General features: G+C 31.4%; 1 protein-coding gene across 2 annotated transcripts in view; it reads left to right on the top strand.

The window, feature by feature from the left end:
- LOC113403513 (zinc finger protein 93-like) overlaps positions 1-9,041 on the top strand; it is a 122,954-nt gene extending 113,913 nt beyond the window's left edge. The window contains exons 2-4 of one of the 2 annotated variants that reach the window (XM_026644095.2): positions 5,899-5,940; positions 6,050-6,202; positions 6,743-9,041. In XM_026644095.2, coding sequence (XP_026499880.2) covers positions 6,089-6,202; positions 6,743-8,719 — 2,091 coding nt within the window. In that variant the 5' untranslated portion in view covers positions 5,899-5,940; positions 6,050-6,088 and the 3' untranslated portion in view covers positions 8,720-9,041. The other variant, XM_026644096.2, reaches the window with a different exon arrangement.
- The last annotated feature ends 10,816 nt before the right edge of the window (positions 9,042-19,857 follow it).

Below are 19,857 nucleotides of genomic sequence, written 5' to 3'. Positions count from 1 at the left end.
GTTCGTACGCGTACACATATATATATAACAAACGATATATAATATATATCTAAATATGTTTGTCTAATTGTATGTCATATGTTACAAATATTTATAACATATTATATAAGTCTTCAGTACGTTAACTGAACTCCTCCTAACCGGTTGGATCGATTTCTATAATAATTATTTTTTGTGTACAGTAATGTATGTATGTACAGAACACGGTATTGTTTGGAAAGTAAATAAAATTATTATCCCGCGCGATGTCGAACCAGGCAGCAAGTATTTATATAAAGAGTGTTAGATAATGAATTTATCTTATAAACAATTTATTTCTAAAATTTGTATGCTTAAAATTCAAATAATAACGTATTATCTTGATTATACCTTCATCAATATAAATATCACTCTCGGGGCTGAAATCGAAAATCTCTTATACAGATAAGTGTTATTTTATAATACAATATTTGAATGTTAATTATTCATGAAGACATGATTTATACATATATATTATTTATGTATAAATCGAAATCGAAAAAAATCCACTCACTGTTTCTGTAAAATACTTACACTTTGCGAATCTTTTATATCGTAACACTAAGCTAAATCTGAACAAACACAAACATGGCCGCACTTGGCTAGATCAACAAAATATTATAAACAGAGATCTAGTTACTTACTCATTAATCTAATCTCGTTAGTAGAGATTTACAAATGTACCACCTACAGACTGAACGAAAACACGTATAGTTTATCCAAGCAGTAAATAGGATCAAAAAAATTACTGTATATATTATTTTTTATATATTATCATATATTATCTATTATGGATTATTATTTTAAAATGAAAAAAATAAGTCAGTGTGGGCCAAGTCTTCCAAGAAGACGACAAGCTCGAAGTCCAGCGAAGATCTGCAGATGTTCAGTAAAAATATAAAATATAAAAACGCCAAAATTTATAAAAGTAAAATGTAAAAAAGGCACGGGCAACTGTGAGCCCGGGGATGTTGTAAATTAAATTAAAAAAAAACAAATGTCAAATAAACAACATTTGACAACGAATTGACGCGTTATCATTGGCCGAATGTTTAAATAAAATCTATGATAGGTATTCATTATGGATTTGCGAAGAAATAGCGTTTTGAACGTAGATGAAACTATTACGGAACTTTGGAAGACTGTTGTATTATAAATAAAGATATAATAATCAAAAAATATTGTGTACAATATAGCTGAGCTATTGGCAAATCGCGTGTAATTTGTAAATTTTAAGGTTTGTTAATCATTATTCCATTTCCGTTTTTGAATATATACTAAACGGTACTTATGTCAATAAGAGTAAACATTTTGTTACTTACGTGACGAAATAAATGCAAAACTTTGATCATGATAAGTTTTCAACGAATTCAAGCGCATGAGTAATTTTATCAAGAATCCAGAAACAGCAAACGCCCATACAATACGTCTATATAACATCAGTATTATATAAACGCTTATATACATTATAAATAATATGTACACGTGAGCTTGTATATGGTCGACATAACGTCTCGTCTTTGCGGTCGCCGGTTCACACCGCTCCGGATAATCCTACAATACACGAATTAAGCTGACAGTGTTATAATAACAAACAGTACTTGCCTTTGTTTATGAACGATTATCTTGCTGACGAAACGTTAAATGAAATTGTTTGATATGTTTAGCTTATAAGAATTAAGGGTATTTTATTTTTCGAACGCTGATTTTGTTTAGTGTATTCCTTTTTTGTTTTAAGCTGGATTATGCATTTATGCTATTATGTTTTCGTTGCGTTAGGTTGGTACAATAATACACAGCTAGGGCAATAATTATTAAAAAATATCGATACTCTCTCCGTCATAATTGGACGGTCAAGTGATTAACCGCGCACGCTACCGTGCTGGTTTCGTTGCATAGATAACGTAAACCATAATTCAAAATCATGGTTTATGTTATAATAAAGTATAATATAGGTTGGATCTAGGCTATGTCACATATTTTTGGACAAGTAATTTGAAATGTCATTGTATTTGTAGAAAAAATATCGATCCGGATATTTTCTTGACAGGCGCTGCCAAAATTTAACAGAATACTTTGTATTACTTTAAGAAGGCAGACAAGCGAACGAACCTGACAATAAGTTTTACCTGTGTTAGTTAAAATCTATTTAAGAAACGGCCGAAATAACTATCTATATTCAGGAAACACATTTACACATATTTACACCAATATATAGGTACATACATACAAACACATAATATAATACATGATGAATGTGAGTTAAAGTAACAAATCGATTACGACCTAGTTTTTATTGTTGTATTGAAACTACAAACACGTGCGGTTCTAATGACATTATGATCTGTGTAATCATTAAAAAGCGAATTAAATAAAAATGCATCAATGTGGACTGATGAATTAAGATATGGAAGAACTTCATCCAGACAGTTGTACTTCACTTTCTGTATTCGATGAATTACAATATTAAATAAATAATAATAAATAAATATAAATATATATTGGACAACATCACATACATTACTCTGATCCCAATGTAAGTGGCTAAAGCACTCGTGTTATGGAAAATCAGAAGTAACGACGGTACCACGAACACCCAGACCCAAGACAACATAGAAAACTAATGAACTTTTTCTACATCGACTTGGCCGGGAATCGAAACCGGGACCTCGGAGTGGCGTACCCATGAAAACCGGTGTACACACTAATCGACCACGGAGGTCAAATATAAATAAATATAAATACATATAAATTATACAAAAGTGGTGCCTAAGTGATAGTTAAGTGATCCAACTTTGATCCCGCAATCCTCAGTTACACGCGCCAAATACCTGGACCATTTTAGTTATCAAAAAACAATTGTATGTAATTGCTATGCCAATGTAATATATATTGGTTCATAAATTAGTGATAATATCTCTTATTTTCACTAATTTATGAACCAATGGTCAGGTTATACTTATCTGATTCGTTGTGTATAATCGTTGTGTATCATTATTGAGTTCGTAGTATTGTTTAGTTAGTATTTACACTATAAAATTATTATTATTCACTATACTAATTACTTTAATATTTTTTTCTACCATAGATCCTAATCAAAGACAATGGAATTTAGACATAGAATAGACAATTTTAGTACCTTTTATTAACATTAGATGTAATATTCTTAATACGTTGGTCTAATGGCCTAATGGTTTTTCTACTTGGCTTACTTACACTCGCCATTTGCATGCAGATAACTAAATATATATATAAAAAATAATATTACTTTAACAGTCAATTTATCAAACTGATTTTCAAATGATTGTCATCAATGGATGAAGTGATTATGAGGAAGGTTGAAATAAATAATCCATAAAGTTTTATATAAAACTGGCTAGAAATATAACAATGAAGGTGCCGGAAAAAAAACATTGCGACTGAACGCCCTACTGGCGTGCGACCGTAAATTCATAGTTATATATTTTTACGAGACGATTAGACAGTCTAATAAATAAAATCAACTCGATAATCAAATCGATCGTGAAATTTTGAAAATCGACGTACTCTATACTTAGTGTATTAAAAAAAAAAATCTATAATAATGACAAGGTCGGAAATTTCTAGTGAATACGAGAATAATCGTCTATGGAGAAAAAGTGTTCGATATCATATGTTATTAAAAGACATGATTAAATATGACATTATGACATTATTAAAATTCATAATTATGACATTATTAAAAGTTTTTTTTATTCACTATATAGCATAGCCTTAGGTTAGGTAATGGTTTAAATATTAATATATTCAAATAAAGTGGACCTTTGTATGCTTACAACAGTTATCTTTCCAGTCATGTGTTAATGGCCACTATAAGTTCTCGAATGTATTTCACTCGAATGCGGTACCATTTTTATTTTTGGGAAACAAATTAGTAAATGAAATAGTTTTTGGCCTTAGCCAAAAACTATGTAACCTATTCCTTACACCAATGCTCTAACCATTGCAGTCTGGTAAGTAGTCAGCAACGGCCGTAGACACCTGCAACATAAGGCGAATTGCTGATGTGTTGCCGGCCTTAATTATGTCACATGTGTACCAACCGCCTTTATTAGAGGTGGAATAACATTCAGACCTTATCCTCTAGAGGAGAGGCCTTCGCCCAGTGGTATCCCACCACTACATCTATATCTAAATTCTTACATCTAAAATCAGTTTTATTATTATTTTTCAGATTATTTGTAGAATTAAGATTTGAGAAAAAAAGTCGCAGTATTTCACTTTAATGTTATAAATCACGACCCATAATAGAGAGCTAACGTTTTCTTTGCCCTGATTGAATAGTCCCTTCGGTCCCTGCGCCCTATGATAAGGGCCCTTTATACGTTTAATATTTATTATATTTGTATAACGTTGTGCACCTGGTTAATGAATAAAACCCGTAGACTTTTAAAGAATAAATTGAGATTCATAAACCTTTCTCTTTTTAAAAAAATAGTCAAACATAGGTACATTGTAATGAATATTTTTTAAGATTATATTAAAACTAAGTTACCACTGGATAGAAATATATATATAACGGAAAACGACATCAAACGCAGTACCTGGTTAGTCTTTTTAGTAAAATCAAAATTTTATATCCAACCTGATAATAAACAAATAACAAAAACAAATACATTGATACTGTACTAACATTGCTAAGTTTAATAATTCTGATAAAAAGGTCTCAGTTAAACCGTGGTCCCTAAAACTTGATTCCTGAAATTTTTGGCAGATGCCTTATTTTAGCGAGCCGGCTAATAAATCTCGTATTATTTCATTCCCGGTGCGGTCAGGCTACACCTTTGTATTTTACATTATGACAAAAATGTTCTATATGTTGGCACAGATGTGGGTACGAAATTCCTTTGTAATTAAAACTTTTTAGAACATTAATTTCGCGAAAATTCCAAAAAGAAAATTATGTATAAATAGAAAATAAACTTACAAAACAACAGAATCTCAAGACGGAAAAATGTTCTATATGTTGGCTCAGATGTGGGTACGAAATTCCTTTGTAATTAAAACTTTTTAGCACATTAATTTCGCGTAAATTCCAAAAAGAAAATTATGTATAAATAGAAAATTAACTTAATATACAATAAAATCTCAAGACGGAATATGGTTATTATTTTTCTTCAGACGCTATCTTTAACTGGGTAATTTATAAAAAATACTTATAATATGTCATTTGAATAAAATATCTACCTAGATAGTGTCATTACTTGGATGATATCAGTAATTTATAAAAACGTAACATATTTATCAAAAGACCAGAGTAGTTACGGAAGAATTGAAAAACATCATTTCAATAATTTATTACAAATACTAATAAAAACCTTGAAAATTGATTCTTTATATGCAGCGACATCTATCATATCATGTGCAAAACATTTCGAAAAATTAGCAAGGCACGAATGTCATAGATTAAAAAAAAATCATATACAAAATCTAATTTACTTGCGAACTTCCTTTTAAGAAATAGAATCCACAAAATAAATATTGATTCGACACTTTAATACTGGAGCTACAAGAATTAGAACCAAAGTACACGATAATTATTTCTTTACAGAAGAAATGCCAACCTAAAAAAGAGGAAAAGGTCAAAGATAGCACTTACGAAATTTTAAAGATAAATTTGTCTCAGAATTAAAATATAATTGAATAATTTATCTTTCTAATAATAAAATAATGTATTAAAACCCAGAATTATACTAAAATATGATAAATAACACTAAATTCAATTTACGATTAAACTTTTTCAATGTTGCTATCCTTATCTTTCCCCACAACGCGTCGAACTATAACATGGCGCAACATCCGCTCCAATTATTGTCGCGTGTGCTGCCGCCATTTTGATAGCTCTCTTGTCTATAATTTTGAATAGATCGTCTTTATGGCAAGGTCCGTAGATAATTTTACTCTTTGGATACCTACTTTATTGTGCTCTCTGATAACTTATAAACAACTGTCAAAACAATGAAGATAATTCCACGCTTTATATATTTTCCAGGATTTCCTGGCGGGATAATTATGTATACAACATTTTAAAATGGAATCTTGGTCGGATTTGTGCCGATGCTGTCTGTCTCCCGATTCTGAGGTGTCACTTTTCGATACCGAAGAAAATGTAAGGGAAAAGTTTTTGGAAATTACCACAATTGAGGTAAGATTTATTATAATATTTGATATAAACTGTGTTAAATATTTATTGTACAACAAATAATCCTATAACTGACGCAGTTGTCGAAAGTTAGCAGTAATTCATAATTTAACGAGCTATATTATTGATTAATTTACATTATTGCCGCCAAACTGAGCCTATATTAAAAACTTTTGAATTAATGATATACCAGTTATCTTGAAAAAGAAATATTAGATGAAAAATATATATCTATAACTTGTTAAGGCAAAATAAGATTAATAAAGACCAAAACTTATTTGTAGTGTCCTAAACATAATTAATAATTATTGTAATCATACACAATGTTTATATATATAAAGAAATATATTTAAAAATAATAATTACTTTTATAACAAAAGGTAAATTCAATGATTATTCCATTATTAAATTAATGACTCAATTCAAAATAAAGTTAAATGTATGGATACTTCCTAATAAATTATAAAATGAAACAAAGAAATAAAAGTTACTCTTAATATTAAAACTCTCATTTATTAAGCTTAAATTTTTTAACTATTTTAGGTTCAAGAGGATGATGGCCTACCACAAAAGCTGTGCGGTGATTGCTTTACACTTATGACCACAGCTTATCAGTTTCGCACACAATGTATGAAAGTAGACAAGGAACTAAAACTGCAATTAAATACTTTAATAACTCACAGCAAAGATGAAGAATATTCACAAATAGAAACACAACTTAAAGCAAGCGAAGACATGACCATAGAAGATATTGCAAAAGAATCCATGAAAAAGCTAGAATCAATCATAAAAAAGGAACCAAACGACAGTGACGATGATTACTACTATGTTGTTGTGGTTGATAATCAGAAAGATCAAAGTGAAAAGTCTGATGACGACAGAAGTAGAGACTTGGTGATAGAATCAATAACGAAAGATGAACCTGGGAATGAAGCTGCACAAAACCAAGAGGACCGAGATTTTGAAAATACAATAGATTCATTTCTTGTATCTAATCCAAAAGTACCTACAGATGTACCTGCAACTATATTAGAAAATGAAGAAGAAGAACAAGATAATGGAGATCAGTTTGATGAGGGTATGAATGTGGAGGATGTCAATGAAATACACAATAGGGATTTGGCTATAATTGAAGATCAAGAAAGACCTCATGAGTTCACGGTTCCTCTTTCTGGAGAGATGTTGAAAAGTCTGCCAAATGCTAAAAATTTTATCAAAATACTCACTCCTTCGGGCACAGAAAGAACGATTCTACTTAAAAGCGATGATGGTATAAAATATGTAACAGACCCTTTATCTCTTAAAATGGAAGAAGGGGATTCAATGTCACAAGAAGTAATTTTATATGAAGGGGATGATTCTCCTCAGTTTCAATTAGTTAAGTGTGACGGCTCAGAGCTGGTCATAGAGTATGCTGATGATAGCCAAATTGCAACTGTGCTTCAACAGGAAGATGGAACATTCCTCTGTGACTGCGGTGAACAGTTTGATGACTTAGATAATTATGAGAAACACCAATACAAACATAATCCAGCAGGCGATCACTTATGTAACCTATGCGGCAAAGGCTTTGAAACTGCCGAAATACTAACGGGACATATGCTCCTTCACAGCAACCCTGTAGGACTTCTAGTGACATGTCCATTTTGTAATCAAAATATAAAACGCAACACTCTCACCCAACACATCAAATATGTACATAACAGTAAACCCCAATGTAATGTATGCTCAAAAACATTTGCCAATCAAAATAACTTGAAAAGGCATATGATGATTCATAGCGGTATAAAAGACTTTGAATGTGACATCTGCCATAAAAGATTCCATCAAAAAATCACAATGCAGACACATCGACTAACCCACATTAACCCCTTCACGTGCAGTCAATGTGGTATCAAGTTTGAAAATAAATCTGAATTATCATCACATAGGGGATCTGATGAGTGTTCAAAATCACGAATTATGAAAGTTAAAGAGGAACTCATGAAAACGGTCAAACAGGAAGTAACGACTAATTTTGGCAAATTGTTAGGCTATGCATGTTCATTATGCAAAAAGATGTTTTCTGTAGAGTCAGCATTAGAACAGCACGTGGAAAGTACCCATATTGTTGAATCTGAGGGTCAAAATGCTGAGAAGAATCTAAAGAAGACTACTAAAAGATTTGAATGCTGTATTTGTGGCAAGGGATGTGCCAGCCAAGCTATGTTGATAATGCATGAAAGAGTTCACACGAATGAGCGACCATTTCCATGTCAGCTTTGCTCATTACGTTTCAAGACAAAGACTCATTTAAGAACTCATCAACTCACTCATACACGTGAAAAGAAATTTGGCTGCTCTGTTTGTATGAAATTTTTTGCTTTGAAAGGAAATTTAGTTGTGCATTTACGCACTCATACTGGAGAGCGTCCATATGTATGTTCCATCTGTGGGGATGCATATATTGATTCTAAATATTTGAAGAAGCACAAGTTGAAAAAACATTCAATCGACAATGTACCTTGGGACAAGTACTAATTGCTCTTAATATTAAGTGAGATGGTGAATCCAACCACAATCGTCTGATATTTGGTATTTATCAATATATTGCAGAACAGTGGGGTTTATAAAATTTGATAATTTAGTGAATAACGCCTTTTTTCAATATTTATTTAGTATTATCAAGAAATTGTACTGTACACTTATAGTAATACATAATAGGTATCATTTTGGTTAAATTATGTAAAAAGTTTGCATAAAAAATGTCATCATCGAAAACTGTATATATATTTTTATAAGGCAGTCTATAAGATTTGCACTAGAGTTTATAGGAAATAAATTTTAAGCAATGTGGTTTTTATTTTATTTTTGTTTTTTCAACAATTCAACATATTAAGGTCAAACAAAATCAAAGGAGACAGATAAAGGTCAATCATATCTGTCAAATGACGTCCGGCTGATGTAAAAAACGTAAAAATTGTTCAATTATCATATTTTTCTTTTTATTATAATAATAAAAAAAGCAAAATAGAGAGCAGTGTTGCAGAACTACGGATAGATTAACTCAAACTCAAATTCCTTTATTCAATATAGAAGCATCATACTTACTTATTGATAGTCAAACACTACCACCGGTTCGGAAAATGAAACATCCTGACCTGAGAAGAACCGGCGTAAGAAACTCAGCGGGTCTTTTTTTTATGTCAATCTAATTAAGTACATATATTGAATATGAATAGAAATAGCCAGGAGGCGATCGTTTCATTCCCAAGGTGTGCTTTTAATCATAAACTCACTAATTTTATAGTACCCTTTCGCACACAAGCGTTCCAAAACTTTTTTTTTTTAATTTGGCAACAGAAGCATTTTGAACGCTTTCTGGGATCCTGTTGTAAAACCGTATACATTACCCCACAAAAGAGTTACTGACTATGCAGTCGAGTAACAGGAGTAACAAGTTTGTGTTTGTTCCTTATACCAATGCTATGAGAATCACATTTTTTCATAAAATCATTAATATTTTTCCGTACATTCATTACAGAATATATATTGAGAAGCAACAGTTAATATCTTGATATCTTTAAATTCGTTCGTCCTGTTGTAAAACCGTATACATTGCCCCACAAAAGAGTTACTGACTCTATGCAGTCGAGTAACAGGAGTAACAAGTTTGTGTTTGTTCCTTATACCAATGCTATGAGAATCACATTTTTTCATAAAATCATTAATATTTTTCCGTACATACATTACAGAATATATATTGAGAAGCAACAGTTAATGTCTTGATATCTTTAAATTCGTTCGTTTTGATCAATACTATCGATAGTATCGATAGCTCTCCGTGAGCAATACTAGTGATAACAGCGATACTATCCATAATAATACAGATGGTTTTTGATTATCGACAGTGAATAAATTTTGAGAAAAGGATAATATTACGAAGTCAAAGTTCTCGGGAATGTTCCTTGTATCGAGGCCTTGATTTGTCATTGAATTGTCAAGAAGAGACACTATTTTTAAACTTGAGGATATACTTTAATGTATTTTTATAAATCGAAGAAAAATACACATTGTATTAATTCTTATACTTTTTACATAATTTTTTTTTAAATATTGTGTCGTTACTTGGTCTACTTAATTACTTGTTGAGAAATCTTATGTTGACAAAACCACCGATAGTTTAGGTTAATGTTTTTGCAATTCTATCGATAGTACCAATAGTACTGCTCTGTGCTCATGACCAATATGACCAATATGGTCTTAATACCATCTTATACCTTAACTATAGATAGTGGACTTTGGATATGCAACCCTAGTAGAGATTGTCGGTATGCGAGTTGCTCTTGTTATTAAGGCAAGTTAATAGACATTTCACATAAAAAATATTAAGCTGACATTCCGTAAAGATAAAAATATAAAATATTTTTTTAAAACAAAAATGAAGCATGAACGCCATCTATTGGGTTAAGATTTAAACAAACATGTAATTTTAAAGATAGTAAGAACTACGAACCATGGCTTAATGCTACTCAATAATAGATGGCGTAATTCCGTATTTAAAGTTTTGAGTTATTTTGCTAAATTAACATGTTATAAATTTATCTTATTGATATAAACACACGATATCTGTAATCTAGTAATTCATTACACGGAATAGATTACATATATCTAAATAAAACAATAAAAAGATAAAATTAGAAAAAAAAATCAGTGAATAAAGATATATTATAAATTAAAATATTATATAAAGAATTAAAATACGTTTTTATAAAAAAAAAATCAATGTAATTTGACATCCTACATCTCTACCTTTTTTTACTAAATTGAAACAAATGTTTAATATTTGAGAAAAAAATATAACAACTACTATTGTTACTACTATTATTAGTTTAGGAGTGCTCTGAATAATGTAAAAAAACAAATGACAGACAGTGAATGAAGGATATTTCATCCCGTCATATACTCGTCATGGAGCTTAACATAGTCACAATAAGTACTAAGCGATCATAAACATTGTAGAGATAATACGGAATGCGTGTGAGTTCAAAGTAAATACAGTTCTTGCTTGTTTTATTTACTTGCCATGAATTTATTGTGAACACAATTTCAAAATACTTGTCATCCTTGTCACTCTTTGTAATTTGTAATACAATATAATATTTGTTATATCATACTTGTATTAATTATGGTAGTCTATTTTTTTTTTCAATATTAAATTAGATTCCTCGAATGTTATTCCTTTCGCGTTAAAACTCTCACTCAACCAATAATATGAATGAACACTTAAATGTATGTAATTTCTTCATCATTTAACAATTATGAATCATTGAAATATCAATAATTATAAATAAAAACAGCGTTTCGTTAGGAAAATAAATAAGGGTACATTTTTGAAATGTTTACAGTTTTTTTGAACATTTTACTTGGATTACGCCAGTACTTAATAATTAGTATCGTTGTGTTCTTTTACAATGGGCGTGTGAACCAGTGTAAATACAGACACAGGGGCCATAAGATCTTCGCTCCCAAGATTGGTGGCGCATTGGTGATATCAGGAATGATTAATATTTATTGCAGTACCATGACTAATAGCAGTGGTGGCTCATTTGCCAGTCCGCTTCCCTCTGTCTTAAAAAAATATTATAGTGACTTAGAGCTAGTCAAGTTTGGCAAAAGAATTCGATTTTAGAATACTCAACATATCACCTTATATAATGCACAATCGTAAAGATGATACGCGCAACTAGGTCACTTAAACCGTGACGAATCACGCTTCACAATTACCATATTATGTCATCTTTACATACCATAAGTCTTAATCTGTAGCCTTCGAAGGTGATTGCGTACATTTACAAGTTACATCGAACATTTCCGTGAACCGCAAGAATTCTGAAATACATTAATAAATACCTACGCATGTGTTGCTACCTATCTACCCGCCTACCGCGTAGAAGACATTATCGCGAGCTTTCAACAACTAATAGTGTCGTCGCGTGACTGGAGTGTTGTTGTTGAGCTACGTGTGTGTGTGTGTATAGCAATGATACAATCAAGCGGCTGCGGAGCGGCTCACTAATGCGTCCCGTCGCCGCTTCGCTCCAGCCGCATACCGTTTCATAGCGATTGAAACATTTCTTGTTTATCGATACATTTTCTGAAAAATATATTTTTTAAACGTTTGTAAGAAAATGACATTAAATCATTTTGCTTTAAGGCAAATTTTATTTTTATAATCTGTAGGTCATTTTCTGAACAAATTAAATTTTCTTATTTAAAATCATTAGCGATAAATATTTTATTCATTATTTAACTATTAAATTAGATTCTAAGAAGATGAATATGAGTAGCTTTATACACAATTCTTACAAAAAATACATTATTATTTTTCACAATTGTGTAAATATCTCATATGTTTTGTAAATGTGATTTTTAAATAAACCTTTACAATTAGATCACTAATAGGATTTTTCGTTATGGTTTGTTTATCGGTAAAATCGATATCGATAGCTAAAAAAAGATAACGTCACTAGTGACACCTACTTTACTGGCCGGGACCCCTCCCACTTCACCCGCCCCGAGGCTTATCTGCTGCGAAACCCTGGCGCAGATATATTTCATTTCGCCACCAGGCACGTTTTTCTGCAACGCAGTGCTTACAGTTCAGTAGCCTGACTCTTTTTATTTCATGTAATCCTGGTAGCCAGTTACATATTTGTAAATGTCAGTCAAGGCAAAAAAAAACTATTTTTATTTTGGTATTTAATATTTTTTTATTAAATTTCCTATTTCGCAAGATTTTTTTATTTTAAAACTAAAGTATTAGGTTACATGACATTCGAAAGACAAATAAATAAGAACATAATGCAATTAAACTGATGAAATGTTTCGTTATTTGCAATTTAAATATTTAACTAGTAACGCATTAGAGATGTGTTAAATTTTTAAATTTATAATAATTTAAGGTTATTATTAATGCGATGAGAATTTATAATCTTTCGCGAACAACAAAATGGCGGATAATATCCGCAACGAAAAGCGCACTGCATAGTCAGGGATACTTAGGTATCGAATGCAGAAATTACAAATTGGGATGGATAGCTAAAAATACGCTAATGGAAGGATTGTTTTTTAAACAAAACTGTTTTGTTTTTTTTTTTAATTGTTGCTTAACTGTTGGAACGGCCGGTGTTCGATTAATTTTTGTGTTTTGCCTTGCCTTGTGTTTTTGTTCAGAATCAAAAAATGTTTTTAATAAAGATAAATAAAAAAATAAATGTAAGTTAGTCAGCTCCCTTATTATTTGGTTTTCCATAAAAAAACAATAAAATAAATTCGAAGTATTACATTTAGTATATATAGTAACACTATATTTGAGAGACTATATTTTTATTTTATTTAAAACCTGAATAAAACTTATATAGCCATGTATGTAAAAAATAAAATTTTCATTCCCCGACTCGTAAGTCATTTTCTCGCGGTGTGTACTAGGGCAACAGCGCAGGCAGGCGTTAGCAGAGTAAATTAGGCGCGGAGTCGCTCGTGCCGCGCCGCGCACTCAGCGATATTGCTATCGGCCCGCCTCGAAAGCAGGGTTATACATAGATAAAAAAAAAACAGTAAAAATATTTTAAATATTACCAACGTTATATAATTTAGGCAAAAAACTATAACTAGTATAATATAACTTAGAGCTTAATTTTCGTTTTAATAATTAGTATAAATAATTACATATTATTTTTAAATATACAAAGTGTATTTCTAAAAGAATTACAGAAGCGCATACTGCATATTGCCACTTAAATTTTTTTTCTAGTATTTAGTTATCGTTATCATCAATAAAGCGATAGCATAAATTATAAAATCAATACAAAAAAAAACTCCCCATCCACGAAATATACATCCAACACGGGTATGCTATAGAAATATGAAAAATAAATAATAGAGCGTGATTAATAAAGCGGCAGCCCTGGGCGCGGCTGGCGGGAACAAAGCAGCCGCGGCGAGCGCCACTCACCGTTCGCAGTGAAATACATCGCACGATATATCTTGATACTATTATATAATTAATTTTTTTCACCAATATACATTTACGTTAATTTGATATTACAATGTGACTTATTCCTTGGTGTGAATGATGTGCGTAAAGATGATACTTTTATTACAATTATTAGTAAATAAATAAATATTACATTACGTGTACCTTTGTGTTTTCTTACTAAAATTATTAAATGTCTTAATGCCGTTAAATAAAAAATTGTATGTGTAGTTGAAGGTGATAAGGGATCTTATTGTGTAAGTTTTATCATAATATCAATATCCCTTATAAGTTGTAACCTTATCAATACAAAAAACTCTTTAAATTTTAACTTAATTAAGTGGTCGAATATTTCAATCTTTAGAAATATTAGTTCGAAATGTTTAGAACTGATAATAGACACAAATATAAACGAATTTCATCCAAAACCACTGGTATTAACTCTCACAAATAATTTTATGAGTATCTGTAATTTTTGGATAAGAGGATCAGTATACTTTACAATACATTGGTAATCATAACCATATCTCTTAGTCAATATAAGAATAAGAGATATGTATGAACAAAAATATTGTTGAGTAATTTCAAATGTATTCCTATCATAATATCCGAACATAAGTGCTCCCCACCCCACCGACTACGTACTGAGCCATGAGCTGCGATCTTATAGGAGACACCCTCAAGCCGAACGTCACTCCCGGGCCCGAAAGAGCTCAAACTTCAAGGCTGAGTCTAGTACTCGCCCCAACGCCTGGTGACGCTGTAAAAGCCAGTAGGGCCAACAGTACGACTACATACAGATACAAAAAAAACTGCAAGTCAGTTGGTCGTCAGTCGTTACTTGCCAGTAAGTTTGTTCCTTTATTATAGTGGTTTCTCGTTTTATTTATGTGTTTGTCATTTTGAATATTAACGGTTGCTTGTGATCGCTCGATTTTAGATTATCAATTGAATTATTGTTAAAAATTAAGATAATTTTTGAATAAAATAGTTTTAGGTTGTTTGTTTTTTTTTAATTATTTTCGTTTCTGATTGCTAAAAATATTATGAAAAACATTGTTAGTTAAAAAAAAAAAACAATTAAAGCTTAAATATAATCAAGTATCAAACCGTCATCCTCCTCCTCGCGCCGCATTACCCAATGATTCACCGAGGCGCGGCCCGACATCGCAGCGTCCCGTACATTGCGCTCCATAACCTCTACCACAAGCGTATAGCCGTATACCGACTATGCGGCGTGGATAGCATTCTCCGCGTAGTTTTTAGCTGCCAAAAACGGTTATAGTTTTGATATAATCTGTAGGTATAATGAATATGTCTGAAGCTGAACTAGTTGATTAAGTATTCGAAATTCAAATTTTTAGAACGAGTTTTGTCCTGTCATGCGGTGCATTGCTCTTGTTATTAACGTACATACCTGATTGTGCTAAACACGCGCCAGCATTGCATACATTTCTTATAACAGAGAATACAGTATGTAGGTTTTTACTATGATTATTATTTAATAGACTATAAATTGGCTCTCGTTTAAAATTTGCTTTAACGTTTAGTATATCGTTGTGTTGTGTCTTATAATATAAAGAAGCAAATGAAGAAACACATACAGCCAACAGACTGTTTTAACTTTAGAATTTTCCTATAAAATAATTTACAAATTATACATTAAAATCGAATAATTGTTGCCTAGTATTTATTCTTATTTTCTACAGGTCAATTTTATTTTACTTAAATGTATATATATAATATATATGTATATATATGACTGAGATAGCGAGAGTGTAAATGCACTTAAGATACAAGACTACAAACTCAACCTTTAAAGTTCTTTAAAGTTCAAATGTAGAGAGAATTTTCTTTGTGATTTTTTCGTATGTATATAAAAAATTATAGAATTTAAAAAAATACCTAGAATACAATACAATACAAGCATATGGAATAAAACTTTCAGGTAGAAATTTCATGGTTACGTCGCAGCCCAGGACTAGAGAGAAGTCGAAGGAAACGAAGAAACTTTAAGAAGTGAGATTCGATGAGGAATCTGTAAAAAAATCCCGAATCTGTAAATACCTCGGAATCATTCTACGTAGCTTTGTAAAGTAAAACCGAGAAAAACTGATCTGAAAATCTTTATTTATTCTTTTTATCAAACACATACATGTACGAACCGATACAACTTGGGAACCTTCATGAAAAGAGCTTACTCCTTCCTGAAAGGCCGGCAACGCACCTGCAAGCCCCCAGGTGTTGCTGATGTCCATGGGCGGTGGTAGTCACTTTCCATCAGGTGAGCATCCTGCTCGGTTGCCACCTATAACTAAAAAAAAAAAAAAAACATGTAATCACACAATATAACAAAGATCTGATGTGCAATTCTGTAAAAATTCACTGCGTACGTCACTTGTGAAATGTTGACACCTGATTTACGCTGATACGCGTATACGTGTGTCCTACGAATTTTATAATTATTACAGTCAATGTCGCATATCACAATCTGTCAATTCATGCCGATGTCCTGCAGTGAGATTCGAGTTTCTTCTTACAGAATACTCGAACGGTTGGCAAACCAGCATCACTTGTAAAAGGATATTGTTAAATCCGGCAAATTGTGGATACGGAGCGCATAGGAAGCTTGTCGTGACAGATGAAGTGGTGCGTGGTTATACCAATGGTAAAAAAAACTAAGATGTATTGTGAACATGAAATCCGATATTTTTACAGAAGTCATATCGTACTATACTCTCGGTACTCGATGATAGAGGTGACGTGAGTGGGTGGATACTGGTTGAAATAATGGTATAAAAAAACGAAGATGTAGTTTGAACACGAAATCTGATAGTTTTATAGAAGTCAAATTGAACTATAACCATGGTAGGTCCTCATGCAGGCAGTAGGTACCATCTTCTCATAAGCTGTTTTAGTGCCTTTTATTAACTGACTGACCGCCTGACCTGCCGTGCAGATCCCGAGGTCCTTGACTCAAATTCAGAGCCGACTAAAAGAGTTTCGAAATTTGGAGCGCTAAGACTCTCGTGCTTCAAAATTTACTAAAACTGCTAGGTTTTCGCTTGCCCTTAAAGAAATTATAAGTATATTTCAACTCCACGCTTTTTTTAAACTGATTATATATTCATTGATGAAATAATGCAATGATTGTTAGTGATTCTATTAAACTGCGTTTTCTTCGATAATGGGAATATTATATATATATATATATATATATATATATATATATAATATATATTATAATATTATTGTCCTAAATATATCAAGTGTTAAAACCGTAAGTATTCCTGAAAAACATCTGTAGTGTATTCTTATATTAGCTGCCCGCTTCGCTTAACGTAAGATAGAAAAAAGGATACCGATACGTTTAGTATTTTCACGTGATTGGCGCACAAAAAAATAATGATACAGATGTCACTTTAATATTAATATTACGTTAGAATATGATATAAGTATATTCATAAGAGACAAAATTGCCCAGCGACTGAAAATTTCCGAGACCACCCGAGCTACCTCATTTTCGACCGCGCGACCTTTATGGTCTGTTAATTAAAAATTGACATTAGGAATAATACGGCTACTGTGATTTGACCGATTACTGAAGCTTTCGAATCCGAAAATTTGACAAAATTGTGCATAGATTGTCAAACGTGTGAACATCATCGCAAATTTCTTTGTTGTTTTTATCATAAATTCGCGATTGTTTTCTAACACAATCGTTGATTTCGGCTTTCATTGAGTTGACTTGATTATTTTAGGTAAATATCATGTTTTCTTTGCAGTATGTTCATTAAAAACATTAATTTTATAATACAAAAGAAAGATTACAAATCACATTGATTTTTCCGGCTCCTAAAAACGGTACCATATTACTAAGACTTAGCTGTCTGTCCGTCCGTATGTCCATCTATCTGTCTGTCACCAGGCTGTATCTCAAGATATCTAGACAGTTGAAATTTTCATTATGTAAATATATTCTATTTCCACGCGAGCAAAGCCGCGGGCAACAGCTAGTCTTAGATATAGGGGGGGTTATTTTGCTTGGCTAGGTTGTAGCGTTTGTTTATTGTTACGATTTAAAATAATACTGTCGTCCCTTGTGCCAGTGTAGGTCTTTACCTTAGTCGTAAGAGACGTAACATCTGGGTTCCAAAGGTTGGTGGCACATTGGCGTTGGTTGTCGTGTAATCAAAGACTAACATAGCCGTACAATAAACGAATGTCCAACAATACCGAAAGACAAGGTTTAAAAAAAACATTATTAGAATTGATTTTAAAAATACTACTTACTAAATACCTATGTATTTAAAAAGGTATAAATTCAAAATTTTAATTATTAACTGTCAGCGCCACCTAGCGTAAATCAGTAAAATTTTTAGGTACGAATCGACAAGATCACCGAGTATATTAATATCCTCATATATTATGGATTCCTAGTACAAAGTCGACCTAATGAAGCAACATCGATTTTCATTTATGTGAAATGTGAATGCGAAATGGTTGCGGAGTGAGTTAGTTTAGTTAGTACATGTATCCTATTAATAATTATTAATTAAGAAAGAACGCCTTCAAAATGTTTTATTTTTGTATTTTGTATTTGTAATAATTTTATTAAAAATTAAAAAGTTAAAAAGAAAAATTAAAAAGATTAATGAATATCAATTTAATTATAACTTATTTTACACTACTTTTTTAATTCATTTGTTAATTTTATCATTTTTATCGGGAAAAAAATTATGATGGCACTCTCATATATACCTACCTACCTCATACCATGATTAAGTCAGTGTACAATATACATACTTAGTAATTAGTATAAATTAATATTACTTAACTTAGTTACAAAATAATAACAATAAACAAAAATTATAAATATTCCTTCTTCTCCGCATAAACAGACTGACTGAATTTTTGATAAATCTTCCGTACTACTACTACCTGACCATAATATATCTTCCTAGCTCATGGTCGCCTAGTATGTTGCGCACTGTTCGCGCAAGCGAGCGTACTCGTGCGCAACTCTCGCGTGCTGGATGCGCGCGCGCAATATTAGTAAATTAATAAGAGTTAAAACGAGTTTTTTTTATTTACTATTGTATATATATTGTATATAATATTTACTTATAACATACATTTATATTTTTTATGTAGTATGGTGAGATTTTACTTCTACATTTTAAGTTAACCCAAACGTTTGTGTGGGCAAATTAATTTCAAATTAATTTGATTTGAAATCTGACACATTGCTTTTGCTGCTGGTGTAAATACAATCGAATATACTTTTACATTTTTTGCATGGAACCAGATGCTAATTTGTTTTTTTTTTTTAATAATTAATATAAATGTTTATATTAAAGAGGCATATTTTAAATAAAATTAAATTAATTATTCATACGGTTTTAAATATCTACATATATATTACTTCATGCATGGCATCTATGGCATAAACTTCTGATATGCCTGAATCGAGATTCAAATAAAGTTAGCCACTGATTGAAGCAGTTGCACTTGTTCATGTTGACATATCAATATATTCACTAGTTTTCTCAAAACAAAACGGTTAAAAAACTCCATAAAGAAATATAAATTTATCTATTTATCGATTGATGAGGACGATTTATTAGAATAAAATAGAAAC

The sequence above is a fragment of the Vanessa tameamea genome, chromosome 25, assembly GCF_037043105.1.
Source record: "Vanessa tameamea isolate UH-Manoa-2023 chromosome 25, ilVanTame1 primary haplotype, whole genome shotgun sequence".
NCBI classification, from domain to species: Eukaryota; Metazoa; Arthropoda; class Insecta; order Lepidoptera; family Nymphalidae; genus Vanessa; species Vanessa tameamea.
The sequence above is the reverse complement of the archived record's forward strand: the minus strand, read 5'-3'. Positions and strand labels throughout refer to the sequence as shown.